Genomic DNA, 21,530 nt, shown 5'->3' with positions numbered 1-21,530 from the left:
ACACACACAGTGACAAAGTCTGTGTTTACAGTCAAACACAAAGTAGCAAAGAGGATGTATTAACACACACAGTTCAGTCTCCTGATGTTCATCTGAGAAGTATGAAGAGCCAGCAGCAGTATATTTATTACATTATAATATCAGCTTAACAAAAGAGGCCTTGTGTAATTCCAAATTTGTAGAAAAATTACAAAAAAAATCTGCAATATAAACTTTTACCATAAACGTACAAATATTTCCATGTTTTTTAAGAAGCCACTTTTATCTGTTTCAGAGTGATGCACTGACAGAAATGTTTATGGTAAAAATGATGATTACCGGGTCAGAACGTTTCCTGAGTGTTTTCGCTGGGCTGTTGACTGTGTTTCCCTGTGGCAGGTCACAGAGCGGTGTACGTCGGCGTTCACGTTCCTCTGGGCCGAGAGAGTCGGAGGCGTCACCGTCACAGAGGACACAGACATCACCGGAAACGACGGGATCGGTCAGACCGAGAGGACGGACGAGAGTCGCCCTCAAATGGTTCGTCGAAACTCGGTGACGGCATCTGATCACAGATGCACTGATCATTTAAATCAGCTGATAAATTATAGAGTTTGGTTGTTGTGTCTCTGCAGACACGCCGTCTCAGAGAGTCCAGTTCATCCTCGGGACGGAGGACGGCGATGAAGAGCACATCCCTCACGACCTGTTCACCGAACTGGACGAGATCGCCTTCAGAGACGGAGACTTTCAGGAGTGGAAGGAGACAGCCAGGCAAGGACACGTTTCTCTGTTATTCAGGATGAAACTCCAGCCTTTGTCTCTTTTTGTTTTCCTCCAGCGTTTGTTTTTCCTTTGGGATTTTTAATGCTTTATTTTCCAAAATACTCTGTTATCTTTCAGCGGAGCAATTTATGTAAGATGATCCTCATGCCATTTCTTCTGTTTATAATAACACTCTTTATTTAGACTAACACACTTGATTTTGACTTCACTGGTAATCCTTCATTCTTTGAACAGGATAAACTTCTATTTATTCAGGATTTATGTCCAAGCGTCGAAGATGTTTCATCTTCCTGCAGGAGTCTTTGTCAGCTCCTGAACTATTTCCTCATAAATCCAGCGGATTTTGTTTTGATATTTGTAAGTGATTATAATGCCTGTGTGACTAAATTGAATCAGCGCAGATGTGATTAGTCTTTGTTTTTCATGCCTGGATAGTTTCACTCCAGGAACCAAACTGAACTAAGCAGATACTGCAGAGTAAATATGATGTGAAACAGCAAACATGGCAAGAAATGCCACATTTGTTGGAGAATTAATACACTTCTTTGCAACAGAACAGGCCTGACATGACAGTTTACATTTGTAGGATCTTAGGAAGCTACCAAATCTGTTTAATGCACCTTTAATGCGAGCTCTGATATGTGAAGGGAAATCTGTTTGCTGTGGGGTTTTTTCAGGTGGCTGAAGTTTGAGGAGGACGTAGAAGACGGAGGTGAACGTTGGAGTAAACCGTACGTGGCCACGTTGTCTCTTCACAGTCTATTTGAGCTGCGCTCCTGCATCCTGAACGGCACCGTGCTGCTCGACATGAGGGCCAACACTATCGAAGAGATCGCAGGTCAGCACCCTAAAACACATTTAAGAGCTGTAAATCCTCTGACAGTTGAACCTTGGACAACACCAGAGGGAATTCTGTTTTGGTGTTTATAAAACTATAACATGAGGTAGAAAATGAAATTACAAAGAATACTTTTTGTCTCCTTTAACTCTCTTCTTTTTCTTGATGGATGTCATGATCGTCAGTCCTACAGCTGATATTAAACTCTTCTATGTTGCTTTTTCCTATGACCTTATGATAAGGTCATTAATAAGGGTTTATTTTATTGTTTTGCATAATTTTGCCAAAGAGAAGAAATTTGTATTTTAATAAAATAGGACCAAGGATTGAACCTTGGGGAGCTCCAGAGTTGCTGAATCTGAAAATAATGGCCTCGTATTTTAATGTCTAGATAACTATAACATGAGCTGTTTTTCAGTAAGCTTTCCTGTCTCCTCTAGCCCTCTATTTTTTTCTGGATATCATGATAGTCAATCCAACAGCTGTTGTAAATAAACTTTTAATGTCCCTTTTGCCGGACGACACCATGATCATAAAAGAGTTTTTTGTATAGTAAGTTGTATTTAGTTTCCTACATAATAGTGGCAGTTTATTGTTTTACATACTTTGTCCTCATTGATGCATTTGAAATTTACGAGGACTTAGGATTGAGCCTTGGGGAACTCCACAAATCATGTTGGTTTGTTTGGATGCAGAGTGAAACAAACAAGTTTCTGTTCTGGAGGTTTTACTCAACCACTTAATTAGGACTTTGACCAAATCTTACTTTTTCAGCTCAAAAATGATTAAATTGACATAATTTATGTGAAATGTGTGCACAGACTGAGTGTAATTTAAATCATCATACATGTAACATGCAGGCTTACTTCCTGTTGTCCCCCCTCACATGCAGACATGGTGATTGACAGCATGTTGGCGTCGGGTCAGCTGGAGGAGGGCGTTCGAGAGAAGGTGAAGGAAGCCATGTTGAGACGTCACCACCATCAGAACGAGAAGAAGCTGAGCAACCGAATCCCGCTGGTTCGATCCTTCGCTGATATTGGCAAGAAACACTCCGACCCCCATTTACTGGAACGAAACGGTGAGACCATGGTGCCTCTTGTCATTCTGAACTTCACTTTTTAAATATTTTATCTGCAGATCTGTAGGAAGGCCTTACGTTCCCGAGTGGATTATGTTTTTCCACAAACTTATCTTTCCAATGAATCACAGGAAAAGATAATGTGTGAATCTGACAAACATTTTGACGCACTGGGACCTTCGAATTATCAGGCTCTACTGAAGCTTTACGGGACCTGTTGTGGAGACAGTTGCATAAAACAAAAAATAAACTCACACAAAATGTTGGTTTTTTTTGTTTGTTTGTTTTTTATTAAATTTTTTTTTTATTGGGTTTTCCAGGACAGGTAGTGTACACATTGCAGTGGCAACACTATGAACCACAGAGTGGCAATAAGAGGTAGTTTCCACATAAGATAAACATCAGGACTGAAAGACAGATGCAATTAAAGTGAAATAAGTGATGGAGAAGAGAAGAAAATTAAATAATTTGCAAATTGAAAATAGTGATTGTTAACTAAAGGAAAGAAGAAAGAGAAAAAAATATTAAAATAAAAAAAAGTTAAAAAAAAAACAAGAAAAGTAATAGTAATAATAATAATAATAAAAGGCAAAACAAAACAAACAAAATGTTAATAATAGTGTCTTGTGACTAACAATATTTTTAAAAATGTCATTTAGAACCATATAATACTTTCAGTGAATACTTGATTTTGACACATTTTCTACAATATTTTAGTATTTCTCTGTTTAATTCACTTGTTTTCTCTCACATCGGTGTGAGTTCTGCTGTTTTTGTTCCCAAGAACTCCTTCAGTGTTTTTGGTTTCATCCTTCCTGATTGGTAGAGGTAACAGAGTGACAAGACGACGGGGTCTCTGTTTGGTGCATGGCATCGTGTTGGCATGGAAACGCTGTCGAGTTACAGCACGTTTGTGTATTGTTAAACGAGTTTTGACTCGGACTTGTCTTCTCTGACAGCTGATCAGTTTTATTGAGTTTTTCAGTATGATTGTTGCTTTATTTTTACCAGTCTGTAGCTGTGATGAACTAACCTGAACTGAAGAGTTAATTAATAATATTAATATTAAGCCTGTCAGCAGCTGCAGTCTGGTCTTTTTCCTGCCGGTCAGCACTAAACTGACAGAGCTGCTGAGACAGCGAGCTAATAACCAGCTAATACCGTTTGACGAGTCTGCATTTTAATATCCGGACTCATAAATCCTGTTTGTGAGTGAGTGAGGAATGTTTGGATTTCAGCTGATGTAACGTGAAGCTCCGTCTTGTTGAAACCTGCAGGTCAGTGTGCAGAGAGCTCACATGGATCCTCCAGATCCTCCTCTGTGTGTGTGTGTGTGTGTGTGTGTGTGTGTGTGTGTGTGTGTGTGTGTGTGTGTGTGTGTGTGTGCGTGTGCATTTCTAAATCTGTTACAGCAGTGTTTTATCTCTAACATCTGTCTGCATCTTATAGTTTTAACTAAGTTTTGTCTGAAGAAACGTTAGGTTTACTTAGTTTTTAAAAAGTAGTGATATGCAGTATATCCCAGCAATATCAACTTTTTCCCTCATGTGATCAGAAAGAAGAACAAAAGCTCAGAAGACATGCGTTATTAAGTACACACCTATAAACAACATAAAAATTACACTTTAAAAAAAAAAAATCCAATTTTATCCAACCATTCACTTCCTGTGTCCCTCTGAACTCCCTCCCATTCTTCCCTCCATACACCGAAACCAAAATGCCAGTACAGAAGGATCATAACGGTCCTAAAAACTCTGTAAAAAATATATTTAAAAAAATCACAAACACACAGGAGACATAGGAATATTGTTAGTCTAATATCACATGATCAGTGCTGATATTTGTTTCTTATTTTACTTAAACACATAACAAACACTTTGATCAGAATCCCTTAAATTAGTTTTGTGAAGAACGATGATCCAGATCAGTAATTTACAGACTGAGAATCGACTCCCAGTGAGCTCTGTTTCACACATTTTTTAAAAAATTTTCGTCACTGACATTTACTAACTGAGCAGCTCACATGAGCTGACGCATGAATCTGTGAGGAGATAAATCCAGCAGACTCGATGATCTCAGCTGAACTAATTTGGCATGACCGTCGTCCAGTCGTCCTGCTGACGGTTCTGTCCTTTCACCTCACTCTTCTTCCTCTCGTCTTCTCCTCTTCCTCCTCCTCAGGGGACGGTATGTCCTCCTCTGGTCTCTCCCTCCATCATCGCCTCTCTGTCCCTGCCACCCCTCTTCCGTCCCCTCGTGCGTCCTTCCCGTTTGAACGCCTCCACTCTGAGCCCTGCCCGCCCAGCCCCCTCCCCTTCCAGCTGGACGCTCCCCCGCCAGACTCCCCTGGAGCTCTGCGTCGGCGCTCTGCTCCGGGGGAACTGTCCGGAGGAGCGGGGGTCCCCCAGGTGAAGGTTTACCCCCCTGAAGAAGACGAGGAAGAGGACAAACAGGATCAGCTGTTTCCTCTCAGTGACCCAGGCAAATATCCGCCGGCTCGGCTCGGCTCGGCTCGGCTCGGCATGGTGTGGCTTCATACTTTACACTCAGCTCTGAAGTGTGACGTGTGTTCATTCATAAAAATGAAGCATGCAGCTTTAAACAGCGAGATAAAATAATGAGGCCCGTAGTTTTCGAGTTGGGAAGTCGTGAGGAAGCTTCAAAACGTAGTTAAAATATATTTTGTTATTTAATTTAGGTCATTTTACATGGACAGCAGTTAACATTAATACCATATTACACTTTACATGTGATCAAAAATTGATATTTAATACGTGTATTAATATTAATGTTTGGTACCTTTTCCCAAACATTGACTTTTGCCGCCATGTTTATGCATTTATGACGTCAAGGCGGCAGCTCGTGTTATAAAATAATGTCATCGATGTAGCATACTCACCTGGCTGCTTTACAGCTCAAAGTTTGCTTGCTACAGTTGATAGATGCAGATACTAAAATGTGCAACTACTAAAAGTAAATGAGAGCGGAAAACGAAATATGTAATTTTTTAACATCAGTTGTTGACACTGTTTCCAGCTTTCTGCCATCTCTGCTGCACTGAAACATCACGCAAACGCCACAACTCGGCAACTTCGGTATCATCGAAATATCCCAATTTCCCACACTTAATTATGACTTTGGAGGGCCGTTCATGTGCTCGTAACTCATAAATAAACAAATTATTAGACAACAGAATAAAACAAAAAGGAAAAGATGAGTATCAGATGAGTATTTACGTGTGTTAGTAAAATAAACACAATAGTGAAAAGTGAGAGTTTCATCCGGCAGCCTCACATTAGTTCCTCCTCTCTTCACCTTCAGTGATCTGTGGAGGTGACATTAGGATGCTGACTCATCATCATCATCATCATCAGACTGGCGACTCCTCGTTACTGAGTTACTGCTGTTAATGTGCAGAGGAAGCTGACAGGTTTTGAATTTAAAATCAACAACAAGTCAGTGAGCGTGACGACTGATGAGGCAGAGCAACATGCTGATGGTTTCAGTCAGTATTAGAAAATTATTCAAAAGAGGGAAAAACGTCCATAAAATTCTATGTATAATTATAATTTTATATTTGTAATTATGTTACAGAGAAAAAAAATATAATATGTAAAGATTTCTGGAACTTTTAATGTAATTTTTTTTCTTAACTTTTATTTCTGCTTATTTTCAGGTTTTTTTTTTAAATTTTTTTTTAAAAAGTTCCCTCTAATTTTCCACCCTCCCAAACTCCTGTCGTTGGTAAAATATATAAAATATGTGATTCTGTCGGATGGAGTAGGATCAGTTCTACATTACAGGTTGAAGACGTCAGATGGCGTTACTGTCAGTGCACAGAGTGACATTTTACAAACTGTTGGAGTGTAACGGGACACGAGGCCATGATGTCACGCTCTAGCACTGAGCGTGTGTGTGTGTGCGTGTGTGTGTGTGTGTGTGTGTGTGTGTGTGTGTGTCTTCAGTCTCGTGTGTAGTCTCGTGTGTAGTCTCAGGTTAAAAGTTCTCCGCAGTCATGTGGTTTAAATCAGCAGCTTCAGACTCTCAGCAGTAAAAATCAAATCAGCTCAACAGTCTGACAAACAGGATTTATTACCGAGTAAATTATTATGAAACAAAAAAGGCTCCAAAATGTATTTTAAATTGGATTTATTGGTTTATTTAAAGGGGACAGTACACATGAATGAAAAAAATGTGGTCCTGGATGGATGTCACAGAGTCACTGTAAAAACAGAAAACAAAAGACCAGAATTAACAAAATTATTGAGGTCACTGAATAATTTTGCATGCAGAATATGATAAAAAAAAAACGAATATGTTATGCAGGACACCTTTATGCTTTATTGTCAGGTACTGTTCAGTACATGCAACACTGAGGTTCATAATACAAGACATAAAAAGCAAAGAAATAGAGAATATGAATGAAAATATGGACTAAATAAATAAGATTGCACTGCTTTATTAGAAGCGAGTGAAACATGTGAAGCAGAAGTACGGACATAAAAAGGTCATACAGTATATAAAACACATAAATCACAGACAGATGGCATCAGTATCAGTTTGTAGGTTCGGGGTCATCAAATACATTTGGCCAAAGGCCAGGATTTTTTAAAACATGCACAGTGGGGGTTAGATTTACATGTAAATACACAGATATTTATTTAGACCTAATTAGCCCGTCATTGTGTAATTGTTTAGTTAATAATGGTATTGGAATATAATACAATTATTTTATTGATTAAAACATTTTTTAATAATGATTTTTAACTTTTTTTTTCTTTACATGCACTTTTTTAAAAATACATATGAGTTGATCCTTAATCCTGAATGAAGATATGGAACAAGTTGCATCCCATTAATAAAAGATGTGAATTTGTTTCAGATTTACCTACATCTAATTTAATTTAAATGGCTTGAGTATTTGTATTTAAGATTTATGTATAAGTTTTGTTGAGGCCTTCTTTTTTTTTTTATCTTTTTGTTTTTGTTCATTGCCTTTGACTGTAAGGCTTGTGTAAGGTCTTGTGTCTTGTCTTGTCTTGTCTTGTCTTGTCTTGTCTTGTGGAGGGTTTTTTTAGATGTTCGAAATAAAGATTTATTCATAAAAATTTATTCTGTCTGCATCGCCAAACCAGCAAAATATTTCAATAAACAACAAAAGACGACATGACCCAAAAATAAACAAAACAAAACAAAAAGTGAAAAAATAACATGGGAAAAGTGCTTAAAAATTATAAAAGTTTTGTTTCATAATTTTAAAAATGTAGTTATGATTATTATGAATTTAGTTTTTCCCTCACTTTTTTCTTTTTCCCGAGACGTTTCTCCATAGTTATTTAGAAAATAATTCTCTGAATTTACAAATTTTTGCAGTTTTTGGAACATTTCTTACCAAGATGCTCAATGCCTATTTTTCCATGTTTTTGAAATAAATTGCACCAATTGGCTCAAAATTCACAGATTTAAATACTCGTGAAAGGCGTCTGAAAGCAGCACCAAAAAGCGATATTGCTCCAGGTTTCAAAGGGTTAAAGATCTGTTGTCAGTGTGGTTTGCAGAGCTGCATCTCATCTGACATCTCCTGTTGAATTTCAAAATAATTCAGTTTAAGTAAAGAAATTAGCCAGAGTCAGTTCCCCTGAGACCAGCAGCAGGTGATGATGACTCATGAAGACACCTGAAGGACTGATGTATAAATGGACTTCATTTTCCCGCCTCTGCAGGCCTGCTGGCGTCCCCTCAGTCGGCTCCCGGAAACCTCGACAGCAAGAACAGCGAGAGTCGCATCAACGGAGGAAACGGAGGCAGCCGGGAGAACAGCACGGTGGACTTCAGCAAGGTAGAGACTGCTCAGACCTCCCGCTCTTCTTCCTCTGTTACTCTCGCTCAGGTTTGATCAGAGATCAGGGAGGCCGGTCAGACGTCAGATCATCAGGTTAATGCTGATTTGATGCTCTCTGTGAAACGTTTAATACCACATCCTCTCCAATATTTTCTGCCATGCTTTAGTTTTTTTTTTTTTACCAGGTACAATCAAGTTTTTCTGCGGGAATGCTGTTGGCCGTGCATCTCTGGAGTCAGTGAATTTTTCATATATTCATATTTGGTTTATTTTCTCATTTCAGTGTGTAATTTCCACAACAATAACAAAACCCATCATGCACTTTTTCTCATAATATGAATGAATGAATTTTATTTTAGTGTCAAACCATCGAGTGGGATTATGTGACTCCTTCACAACAAGAGGAACAATACTACATATTTCATTACGTGAAGACGGCTCCCGCTGTTGCTGGCCAAAAATCATAATTACAGCTGAACGACGAATTCAAAATGATGTTTTAAAAAAAAGAAAGAAAAAAAGAAAAAGAAAAATAGTTAATTCATACATAATACTTCTACACAATCCATGAGCAGCTTGAAATACCTGCTTTTTTCTTACTAATAACAGAAACTACTGTAGATACAGATTTTATTTTATATTTTCACTTAATTTCTTATCTTTATACTCTTTATATCTACTTTTATAATTCCCTGTGTTTGGTACAGAGTGACTGTACGAATCAGAATATCCCCGAGGATCAATAAAGTATTTCTTATTCTGACTGAAAGTATAAAGAGAATAAAGGTCAGTAACCTGAAATCTAAACTACAAATGAAAAAAAGATCAGAGTTGTTTTGTGAGGCGATCACGGTCAAATCCAGCAGAATCAAATCAGTCACGCCGTGTTTTTCATTTTTCACATTTGTAAGTCAGAAACACGTGAATTTCAACCGGAAAACGTCACCTAAACACGCTGCTGTTGGTCGTGTGACTTTGAGTGTTGTTCGAGTTTTGTCGATGGATCGGTTTGAACCTGAAGGAGCCAATCAGAAGCTGTGCTTTAGTTTTGGTCGATGACTCGTTTGTCTCTTCGGCAGGACTGCGACTGTGTTTGTTTGCTGCCGGCGGCCGGCAGGAAGCCCGCCGTAAGTCTGCTCGCCTGTCAATCACCCGGCTGTCGACCAATCGGTGGCCTGTGTCGTGGCTCCTCGTGGTGTTTGGCTGTGTTTCGCTGTGTTCACGTGTTTGTTGTTTGACTCCATCAGCCGTGAAGTTTCAGTCTTTGTTCTGTGGTGAAGATTCAGGCTCCTGCTGGACCTGCTGGCCTGGATCTGTTCATGTTGCATCGAGATGTCGTTGTTGTGGATAACTGTGTCTCCCAGTGTGAACCAAAAGAGGTGTCAGTAATCAAACTTTAACCCTTTGAAACCCCGACTGACATCGTCTTTCTTGTGCTGCATTCAGACGCATTTCATAAGCATTTAAAATCTGAACGTGGTTTGATTTCTTTCAAAAACTTGGGAAGAGTAGGGCTGGGCGATAAAACCATGACGATGTCAATCAGGGAATAACTTTTCCTCGTTTTAAATGTGAGATGCCGCGGAGAACCAAATGCAGTGAAGGACTTTGAACAGCTGAGTGTTTGACGGCCAAACAGATGAGACGTGGTGGTAACATCATTTGAATCATAAGAACATGATAGTAATAACAAAAATATTACTGTAATGTTGTAACAGCAGCATGATCGTTCAGGATTTTCTTTCTTTCATCACATTGGCAGAAATGTGCTCCTGCAGTGAATAAATCAGCGTGATTTTGGATTGATTTCTCAGCTCCGTGTCAGATCAGGTGAAACACAACCTGCTGCTGTTACCTGAAACCAAAGACTCACCTGAGCCCTGAGACAGCCACACTTTTTAGTGTTAACCCTTTGAAATCTGAGCACATTTGCTTGATTTCTTCCAAAAACAGGGAGAGAGGGCAATGTCAAGAAAATACTCAAAATTAGCAAGAAAATTTGTGAAAAATAAATGAATAAAATAATAATAATATTAATAATGATAATAATAATAATAGTAGTAACAAGAAAGAAAAAATATTTCTGTAACATATTTTTTTTAAATATAGAAAATTATAATTATAATAGAGTTTTCTGGACATTTTCACCTGTTTTAAAAAATTATTTTGTTTCTCTTCTTCGAAAAACAAACAAATTTCCAGGGTATTTTCTTTTCACCTTTTCCTGATTTCTTGACATCTGTGAGGCATCTCTTGTTCATTAAAAGAAATCAGATTTTCTCAGGTGTCAAAGACTGAAATGATTGTGAAAAGCAACTGAACACAGCACACGAAAACTGATGTCGATCCAGGTTTCAAAGGGTTAACGGAGGAGGAGGAGGAAGGAACCAATGACTGTCTGCTCAGACATCTAACTGCTGCTGGTGCCCCCTACAGGCTGTAGTGTTCATTACAGGTCAGATTACAGAGCCACAGTGTGGTTGATCTTGTGTGTGTGTGTGTGTGTGTGTGTGTGTGTGTGTTTCAGGTGGATATGAACTTCATGAAGAAGATTCCTCCCGGTGCAGAAGCCTCTAACGTCCTGGTTGGTGAAGTCGACTTCCTGGAGCGGCCAATCATCGCCTTCATCCGGCTCTCCCCCGCCATGCTGCTGACGGGCCTCACAGAGGTCCCGGTGCCCACCAGGTGAAAGACACACACACTTTAAAAAAAATTTTATATTTTTTTTTTTTTTTCCAGATATATCACAAAACAAAATAACAAATACAGCTTGAACGTAGTACTTCCTGTTTACAAAGCACTGGGATAATAACTTTACAGCCAGACCAACAAAAAAAACAAAAATGAAGCAAATTAAAAGTAATAAAGATAATTTTTTACTATTTTTTTTTTTGTAGCACTCTTGCACATAAAGCACTTTAAGATGCATTTTATGTATGAAAGGTTCTATTAAAAAATAAACTGAATCTAACAATGTGAATCTAAACTCAAAAATTCACACATGTGGAGCTTTAGGCTGAATCTCGCCGCCTTTTTCGCCAAAAGTGGACTCTGATGTGGACATTTTGTCACTTGATAACAGCTGGTCATATGTGCATCACATCGTGACCCCTGTCTTGATTTATTTTGTATAAAACCTGATTTAATAAGCAGTTTATGCATATATTGGTTTGTATCTGCTGGATGTGTGAACAGGATCCTGGTTTTAATGTGGTTGGTAAAAAGCTTAATCTGCTGCCCCCATGTGGCCAAAATGCAATAGTTTAAACAGTAAAATATAAATATATATTTTTTTATTTATTTGCTGTTAATTTTGGTGACTTTGAACTAGAAGTTACAGAGACAAAACGTGTGTCTCTGTTGGATTTGTTGCTAACTGTCTTCCTGTCCGTCCAGGTTTCTTTTCCTGCTGCTCGGTCCGTTCGGAAAAGGTCCGCAGTACCACGAGATCGGACGCTCCATCGCCACTCTGATGACAGACGAGGTGAGACCGCAGAGAGATCATTTAAACTGCAACAGACTAAAGGCTGTAAAAAAACACATTTTTACAAATGTATGGCTGTTTTTTTTGACCATGTTTTGTTTAGTTGCTCATTGCCCTCTCCCAATGTTTTTGAAAAAATAAAACCAATTCAGCCAGGTTATAAAGGGTTCACGTAAAAATATTAAAATATACATATATTTTAAAAAAAAATATAAATAAATAAAAACATCATTTGACTCTTAATACCTGAGCAAATTGGCCTGATTTCTTTTTTAACTAAAAAAAAGTGGGAAGAAGGCAACAAGCATCTTTACAAGAAACGGACGAAAAATTGGCCGGACATTAGTAAAAGTTAAAGAAAATTACCAGAAAATAAGCAACAAAAAAGGGAAGAAAATAAATTAAAAAAACAGAATTTTTTTAAAAAATTAAAAAATATGTATTTATTTTTTTTCTGAAATAAAGTAAAGCAAATGATTATATACTGTGGACATTTTTCCCTTTTTATTTGATAATTTTCTAGTGATCCCCCTTTTTTAAAGATGGTTTTTGGGGAGTTTCTTGTCACCTTTTAGTAATCTATTGCAATTAACCCCGCATGTCTAGTTAAGTGGCTTGCTGCCAAAAAAATTCTTTTTTCTCAGGTTTCAAAGCTTTAAACACATGTTGAAGGTGTCTGAAAGCAGCACAAGAAAAAACTGATGCCAGTCCATGTGTCAAAGGGTTAAAATGAACTCAGGGGATTTTCCACCTCTGTGATTTTCAGGTGTTGTGGAGTTTTAAATGTAGTATAAAGCCCGCGGTGTCTCCAGAGGGAGCTGTGTACAGTCTGATTAACGTCCTCAGGTGATGCTGTGTCTGTTTTTAAATGAAGAGCTGTGCAGTTTGTGCAGGATCTGTAAATGTTCACGTCTCTTTTCGGTAGATTTTTCATGATGTTGCCTACAAAGCTAAAGACAGGACCGATCTGCTGTCAGGGATCGACGAGTTCCTGGATCAGGTCACCGTGCTTCCTCCAGGCGAGTGGGACCCCAGCATCCGCATCGAACCCCCAAAGAGCGTCCCGTCTCAGGTGAGACCTCCACTGAATCGGCATCCTGTCAGACCGCCACGATCTTAAATGTAACCACACTGGCGTCGTGTCCGTCCTGACTTCAGCTCTCTGTATGTTCTTCTCCATCTTCTCTGTCTGCAGGAGAAGAGGAAGATGCCGCCAGCCCCTAATGGCTCCGCCCATGGCTATGACATCATCAAGGAGTCAGAGCATGACGCAGGGCCGGAGCTGCAGAGGACGGGGAGGTCAGTGTGTTTCACCGTACGACTGTCAGAAGATCACATGTACCCACACACACAAAACTGTATTAATCACAACATGTTGATGAATGGTTCATTGTTTAATCCATTTATCAGTTGTTGTCCAAGGTTTATTTATATTGCAAATTTCAGCAACAAGGCAATTTACAGTGCACAACACAAAAGATCAAACGCAGCGACAAAGAGCAAAAGAAACTTCAAAATTAGAAAATTTAAATGCAATTCATTAAAGATCTAGAAAACAGAAAATGAAAGCAAGCTAAAAAAATCATAAGACATGTATGACATTGAAATCTGAAAGTTGCAGTGCAATTTTTTTAATATTTTACTTTTGTTTTTTGTGTTTTTACAGTAATACAATAAAACAAATAGTCACAGTAGACACAGAGTGCAGTTAAAGTATATAAAAAGTGACCACGCTGCACGATGTGTCTCTTGTGTGTCAGGATTTTTGGAGGTTTGGTGAATGACGTTCGGAGGAAAGCTCCCTTCCTGTGGAGTGACATCAGAGACGCCATCAGCCTGCAGTGTTTGGCGTCCGTCCTCTTCCTCTACTGCGCCTGCATGTCGCCCGTCATCACGTTCGGAGGTCTGCTGGGAGAAGCCACCAAAGGAAACATAGTAAGCAGCAGAACATAACAGAGAGAGACGCTGATGAGACGCTTCGTTGGTCCCGGTGAAACCGCCTCTTTCTCGCTCGTTTTTTTTAAAACAATATTTTTATTGAAATTTCCGCGGTTTCAATCTTTCTGTCTCTCTGGTAGAGTGCCATAGAGTCTCTGTTCGGGGCGTCTCTGACCGGCGTGGCCTATTCTGTGTTCGCCGGTCAGCCTCTCACCATCCTGGGCAGCACGGTCCAGTCCTGGTCTTTGAGAAGATCCTCTTCAAGTTCTGCAGGTGAGTCAGGCTCCGCCTCCTGCAGGAACACCTGTTTCCTGTGTTTGGTTTTAGTTTTAGTTTATTTATCTGCACATCATCTATAAAAAAAGACAAAAAAAAGAACATTAAAAAGTTTAAACGCTGTCCAGGAGAGGTTAGAAGCCAAAAATGGCTTATGGAGATACTTCCCTTATTAAATAACAATAATCATACATAAAAATATAAAAGATATTAACAAAGGCTGCAAAATGTCAAGACTAAGTAGTGAAAGAACTAAAACTGTATTTACAAAGTGAAATATATATAAAATGCATCGATGAAATGCCACGAGTCTTTGCAAATAAGAGTCCTTTTCAGATGTTTTTGAATAATAATCATTTAGATATTGATGGAAGTAGACTGTTCAGATACAAAATACTGGTCAGACCCATTTTCTAAACTGAACTAGAATTGCTTGATTAACGATTTAAATGGCAATTATTTGGCAGCTATTCATTGTTTTAGTTTTAAGCAACAACATTTCTACCGTGAGGAATTTAATTTTCTTTGTCATACATGTTAAAATCTAACAATATCTTTGAGTTGTGAACTTTTAGTTAAGGGCAACACAAGATATTTAAACTGTTTTGGGTTTTTTCTTTTTGCATTTTTTGGCACTATTTTGACAAAAACAATTGCAAAAATGATAACACAGATTGTACTGATGGAAGTAGATCGTTCCAATGAGTTGGTCCTTTGTGTTTGTTTCGTAAATCTGCACATTAGAGGAGTCAGTGGATTTTAAAAATATTGAAAATAGCATTTAATAGCAATTATTCATGACTTTGTTGTTACATATCACAACTCATTTATGAACAAGCAGTAAATGAGTCAGTGTTTTTTGGGGTTCAGTTTGTCCTCAGACGTTCTCTCGTGTGAAGATCTGGCTCCCTCTGCAGGACACACTGCTGGAAATGATCAGTGATAGTGAGGTGTGTGTGTGTGTGTGTGTGTGTGTGTGTGTGTGTGTGTGTGTGTGTGTGTGTGTGTGTGTGTGTGTGTGTGTGTGTGTGTGTGTGTGTGTGTGTGTGTGTGTGTGTGTGTGTGTGTGTGTGTGTGTGTGTGTGTGTGTGTGTGTGTGTGTGTTGAGTTAAGTAAGAGCTGAATCCGACCACTGAGGTTTTGTTATTCTTTTCATGGGGATTATCAGGACTTTGTGTGTTTTTGGCTCAGCTGTGTATAATTGGCTTTAGAGGGATTGTGCATTTGTTCTGCAGAGCTTTCACAGAGAGTTTTCTATTGTTTCATATTTTTCTCTGAGGATTATAAGGCTTTTTTTGATAAAAAAAAAAAAAAAAGTTTTGTAACAATTACATAAAATCCTTATTTTTTTAACCTGCTCCCATTTCCCGCCTGATTATATCATAATTCAGAGTTATTTTCCAGGAAATATTTGGGATTCAAAATGCGAGGAAAAGATGTCAGATGCTGTTGGTGTCTGCAGGTGTGCGTTTTATAATGTGGTGGTTATTTGGGGTTTTTTTCCCTAAGTTTTTACAAAAGAGGTTTTTGGTGTACTGTTGATCATGCAGTAGTCAGTAGTAAATGATGCACAAACGTGTAGATTGTGATCTGATTTGATGGTGCAGCAACAAACAAACACATGAAGTATTTGGGTTTGAAATATTCAAAGAGAGGAACAAGCTGGTTTTCTTTTTTTATTTGGACTTTAACCAATCACACTTTTGAAAAAGAGGATGTTCAGGTTTCAGTGGAGATGTAACGTGTACATTGATTGTACGGCAAAGATAAATCCTCTCTGAGTTGATGGTTAAAGGTCTTCTTAGTGTGTCGAGGAAAATGTCTGAAGCAGGAGTCTCCGTGTTTCAGCGCTGGTCCTCAGTTGGGGAAGAGCAGGAAGCCGCTGAAGGTGCTGTGGTGGTTGCTGTTGTCCCAGATCTGAGTGTTTTGCCACAGCTGCAGGGAGGAGAGCTTGTCACCGGCCTCCAGCTGCAGGGCGGCGCCGTTAGACGCCGTGTCGCTACCCTCCCCGGACAACTGCTCGTGGGTGATCAACATGACCTGAGCGCCATTTTTGTAGAGAACGGCACTCATGTCGAAGTCGGTAGGAGCGTTGGCTGTGAAGCGGATGTAGTAGACGCCACGAGTAGGTGCTGTGAACTCGCCTGGAGGAGGAAGGATTGTAAAATATATGTATTTTTTAATAATATTAAGTGCACATATACAATTTGGACATTAATAAAAGCTGAGCAGAAGCACCAAATATGACGACCCCTGACCTGTCTCAGAGTTGTACGCCTGTCCGATGTTGGTCAGGACCGTTTTGTAGATGAGAGGTTGATTTCCTGTTGTCGTCTTCTGGAGACCCTCACCTCCCAGAGAAACTGCAAACGCCACCTTTGGTACTTCTGAACAAAAACAACAGACACCATTAAACACATATGAAGACTGTCAAGATAATTGAATTTTTCTAAATTTGTGAAATTTCAAATAATTTCAGCTATCATTCACACACACATCGTTTTAAAAAGTAAGCATAAACTAAACAGCAGCTTTAGTGAGAAAACCTCCAGAGAAAAAAAATGTTTTTTATATACTGTGTACCCCTAACCCAACCAATTTATAGATAATACTGGAGTTTTTTTACTTGTTAAACAATAGTTAAATAATTAAATGCCTTTTAACAGCTTTTTTCGTGTGAGCTTAAATGAAACAGAGGACCGCTGTAAGTTTGGTTCCAAAATGACTAACAGTGGTGTCTGTGCAGGAAAAATAGTTTTTAATTCTATTTGTTTCTTATTTTTTGGTCTAAAATTAGAGATTAATACGGTTTAAACCAAATCTAAAATGTAAACAAAAACCTGACCCTATTATGGTCAAGAGAATCCACATAATATAGTTTTTAACAGTTTTTGTTGGAATTATTTATTTAGAGGAAATAAAAACTGTTAATAGTGAAGTCTATGGATCTCTATCTCTGTCTTTTTATCTTAAAACAGAGTGGCATCATGACCAAAAACCTGACATTTAAAGGATTAAAACTCTGACAATTAATGAATATTTGTCAGAGGATTACTTTTATATTTCTGTCTACAACTTTATATAAAACGTAGCGTATGAGATCCTGTTTAAGTATTTAGTAACTGACCTCTCATGGCCTTCAGCTCGGTCTCTGTGGCCTCCAGTCGCTCTTTGACCTCTAAAAAACACACAAAATATTAAGTTCAAAAAAGCATAATCTAATAATGTGAGTGAGAAAGCAAAGCAGTGTTTATCGAGCGTCTTACTCTGGTTTTCGGTCTGAAACTGCGTCAGTGAAGCCTGAAGTCTTCAGCTCGACGACATCGTCGTACTCCGCCAGAGATTCATCCACCCTTTAACACAAAGACACAAAAGCAGGTGTCATGTGTGGACAGCTGCTGCTGCTGCTGCTGCTGCTGCTGCTGCTGCTGCTGCTGCTGCTGCTGCTGCTGCTGCTGCTGCTGCTGCTGCTGCTGCTGCTGCTGCTGCTGCTGCTGCTGCTGCTGCTGCTGTGCTGCTGCTGCTGCTGATGCTGCTGCTGCTGCTGCTGCTGCTGCTGCTGCTGCTGCTGATGCTGATGCTGCTGCTGCTGCTGATGCTGGTGAAGTGTCTGCTGGGATTTTACTTGTACTTGTAGTTGTTAATAATAAAAACATCCTAAAATAGAGTCCCTGTCACGAAACCCAAGAACATTTTACACAGTTAAATAAAAACATAACGCAAATGAACAAACAAACAAATATTTCCAGGATTTTTCCAGGGTTGCAGTCTGAAATTGCCTGATTTTACACTCTTTTCTTTAAGTTGTGATGCAGGTTGTCAGATTTTTAGATGTTTTTTTATTCTAAGAGTTAATTTCTTAAAATTATAATTACGTAGGATCCCTTCACATCATGAAATGGTGCATTTTTAAAGCCAATATTGACATAAAATAAAGCAAACATATAATTAATTTAGATAATAATAATTTATGTAAAATGTTGCTATGTCAACATTGCAAAATCCTGGAGGGACTGATTGTCGGTGGTAGTAATGGTAGTGATGTTGGTAGAGCTTATACTGGTGTTGTTGGTGGTAGTAGCAGTAGTCGTAGTTTTGTCGGTTGTCTGTAGTTGGTTGTGGTAGTGTCGTTGGTAGTCATAGTAGAAGAGGATGTAGTTATGTTGGTAGCGGTGGTGGAAGGAGTAGTGGAAGTTATAGTAATAGTGGTTGTGATTGTACTTGTTAAAGTGGTGTGATTAGTGGTAGTAAAAGTACTAGCAATAGTGGTTATGGTTGTTGAAGTGGTGTTATTGGTGGTAGTAGGAGTATCAATAGTGGTCATGGTTGTAGTTTTTGTGTTATTAGTGGTAGTAGTAGGAGTAGTCTTAGTGTTGGTGTTTGTACTAAACAATCAGTAGTTGTGATGTTTGTAGTAATAATGGTGTTGGTGGTAGTAGTCGTGATAGTAGTGGTAGTCGTGGTGTAGTTGGTAGTAACCTCAGCTCTAATTTGTTAATGTGGCTCCAACAGCCAATCAGAAGCAGGTCGTTGCCGTGGTGACTCACAGGGGGAAGATCAGGAAGCCGCTGAAGGTGCTGTGGTGGTTGCTGTTGTCCCAGATCTGAGTGTTTTGCCACAGCACCATCTTCAGCTTGTCGTCCTTCTCCAGCAGCAGGGCGGCGCCGTTGGAGGCCGTGTCGCTGCCCTCGCCGGACGGCTGCTCGTGGGCGATCAGCTGGATCTCCACGTCGTTCTTGTAGAGCACGGCGCTCTTTGGGAAGTCGGTAGGACCGTTAGCTGTGAAACGGATGTAGTAGACTCCACGAATCGGAGCTGTGAACACACCTGTAGAGAAAAGGAAGAGCGAAGAGGATGATTCAGACCAGGAGCTGAAAACATCACACGTGCGAGGCGTATTTCTGTCGTTTTGGTTTTGGTTTTCTGTGTTTGATAAGCTGTGCCCACCTGGAAGTCAACCATTTTGAATTTTGTGTTTTTCATGTGTTTAAGCAAACATTTTCCTCCTCACAAGTTTATCACATTTGTTTCAAACCTGTGTGGATCAATCTGAAGACCTTATCAAAGAAAAGTTGTTACAATGTTGTAGACTGTCAAACAGTGTGGCTGTGGCGAGGCGTCAGATTTACGTTTCGCCATAAAGGAAATGGTCTGAAACGACGACACGCCAATATTGAGTTACAGTTAAAGTGCCAACTACTGACAACAAAAAATTACATATTTTATATTCTGACAAAGTCTGACGAGAAAATGTATCAGATATACTTCTGATCTGGTCAGTGCAGAGTTGGAAAGTTGGAGATTTCGTCGATAGACCTTGCCATGGTGTGCTGGCTGTTTTGCACATTTTGCTATTAAACAGAAAATAGCTTTTAAACACCTCTTCTGAAGTGGTTTAGTCACACTGAATAATAACTAATGTCAATTTCATACAACAGGAGTGCATTTTTCTTTACTTATTTCCCAGAAATTCAGTAAAAATTAGTGCTAAACTTGACAATTGTGTCTCACCTGTCTCAGCGCTGTAAGCCCCGCCGACGTTGGTCAGGACGTCCCTGTAGACGAGGTCTTTGTTGCCGGTTGTCGTCTTCATGAGGCCGTTTGATCCCAGTGAGGCAGCGAATGCAACTTTAGGTGTTTCTGAATAAAAGTAGTTCCTTTAGTCATCTCTTTATGTGAAGTTTTTCCAAATTTTTTATTTTTTTTATTTTTATTTTTTTTTACAAAATCAGCAAATCTACAGAAATAGTCCCACACCTTTGTATCTCTGCAGTTCTTTCTCAGCAGCATCCAGACGCAAACTCATCACTGTAAATAATTAAAGAGATTAAATTTTAACAAAGTGAACTTTGTCCAGCGGTCAGTGAACCTTTGAAAACCTCCCAGCAAATCAGACCCATGACTCCACACATTTCAGACCGAAGGGAACATGCTTGTGTTATTGACCTCAACAAAAAAATACTTAATCATCTTTTTTCCTTTTTCTTTTTACAGTGGAAATTAAATGCAAAAATGACCGTTCTCACTAAAATTGAGACTCATATTGCAGTCACAATATCTGTCAAAATAATAAGAATATAGGCCCATTTTTTCACATCGTTCGGCCTCAGTGTTATCTCAGAATATTCTGCAAATTAAAGTTTTACAAATATGAGTTTGAGTCTCGTTATGCTCTTTTGTCAGTGTCTTCAGGCTAAAACTGCACAAGTTAATCGTGAAGAAAATATTCTGTTGTAAATTTGAAACAGATCCGGTCTGTTCATTATAAGTCTGAAGCTAAATCTTCAGACGTCGTCCAGGTGCGAGCAGAGTCGCAGCCTCACCTTGTCGCTCGGCCTTCAGCTCCTCCAGGGCGGCCTGCACCTTCTTCAGCTCGGCCTGGCTGTCAACGGGCTGAGCCGAGCCAAACCGGGCCAGGCAGGCCAGAGCCAGCAGCAGCAGAACAGGGAGACACCGAGACATGATGAGACAGGACGGGACAGTGTGAGGGGGACAGATGGGCTGCGGCCCTTTATAGAGACACCCTCTGTGGTCAACGCCCCAGTTTAAACATCTTATCCTGAGTCAGTGTTGACTGAGGTGACTGCTGACATCGATTATCTCTGCTCTCCTTCGGTTTTATTTACAGTGTTTCATTGTCAGTTTACCTTTACATGCTGTACTAGCCCGGGCTATTATAATAAAATAATAATAACAATAATGAAATAACTGAACTCAGCAGGCTTATACTAGGGACAGTGTCTATATGGGACAGTCTTTTATTTATTTCACACAAAACTTGCTCAGCAAAGGGAGAAATGCAATTAAATTATTTATTTAACCTTTTGAGACCTGAGCAAATTGGCTTTATTTTATTAAAAAAAATGGGAAAAAGGTAATAAACAAAAAAAGAAGAAATTATTCAGAGGTTAGCATCTATGAAAAGCACATTAAAATTACCTGAAAATTTACCAATAAAATAAAAAAAAGAGAAAGTAAAACAAAATTTAAAAAAAAATTTTTGCATCATTCTTCTTTACTATGTTGATAATACCTTCTTCTCTGGTGGCCATGGTTTCAGCAAAATTAACTAAATGATTGACTTGTGACAATCTTGCCAAACTAACGATATGTGTAGTGTGTCCAACTTGACCGAATTTAAACATATATATCCGTGTATGCGTGATATAAGCAGCTCACTAAGGTTATCTCCATGTATAGCCAACAACCCAGTTTTACATACCCAAAGAACTGAAAATGAACTGCACGGTCACCAGACCGAGCCTTTATTTGTCAAAATGTGTCGCCACACTTGGCTGGTAAACGA

At 39.1% G+C, this 21,530-nt stretch overlaps 2 protein-coding genes across 2 annotated transcripts in view; one reads left to right on the top strand and one right to left on the bottom strand.

Annotated features, from left to right (window-relative positions):
- The window catches only part of LOC121945528 (sodium bicarbonate cotransporter 3-like), a 51,368-nt gene that overhangs the window by 21,799 nt on the left and 8,039 nt on the right, over positions 1-21,530 (top strand). Inside the window, 13 exon segments of the mRNA XM_042489750.1 lie at positions 379-519; positions 615-753; positions 1,443-1,603; positions 2,496-2,684; positions 4,866-5,165; positions 8,408-8,523; positions 11,054-11,211; positions 11,923-12,010; positions 12,936-13,082; positions 13,206-13,309; positions 13,771-13,945; positions 14,089-14,173; positions 14,176-14,221. Coding sequence (XP_042345684.1) covers positions 379-519; positions 615-753; positions 1,443-1,603; positions 2,496-2,684; positions 4,866-5,165; positions 8,408-8,523; positions 11,054-11,211; positions 11,923-12,010; positions 12,936-13,082; positions 13,206-13,309; positions 13,771-13,945; positions 14,089-14,173; positions 14,176-14,221 — 1,849 coding nt within the window.
- LOC121945529 (complement C1q-like protein 3) lies at positions 16,489-20,730 on the bottom strand. The gene is made up of 7 exons (XM_042489751.1): positions 20,548-20,730; positions 19,982-20,032; positions 19,736-19,864; positions 18,772-19,051; positions 17,491-17,577; positions 17,352-17,402; positions 16,489-16,611 (listed from the first exon to the last, which is right to left on the bottom strand). The coding sequence occupies exons 1-7, from the start codon at positions 20,684-20,686 to the stop codon at positions 16,572-16,574; spliced, it is 777 nt and encodes a 258-aa protein (XP_042345685.1). The 5' UTR covers positions 20,687-20,730; the 3' UTR covers positions 16,489-16,571.

Source organism: Plectropomus leopardus, chromosome 7, assembly GCF_008729295.1.
Source record: "Plectropomus leopardus isolate mb chromosome 7, YSFRI_Pleo_2.0, whole genome shotgun sequence".
NCBI classification, from domain to species: domain Eukaryota; kingdom Metazoa; phylum Chordata; class Actinopteri; order Perciformes; family Serranidae; genus Plectropomus; species Plectropomus leopardus.
The sequence above is the reverse complement of the archived record's forward strand: the minus strand, read 5'-3'. Positions and strand labels throughout refer to the sequence as shown.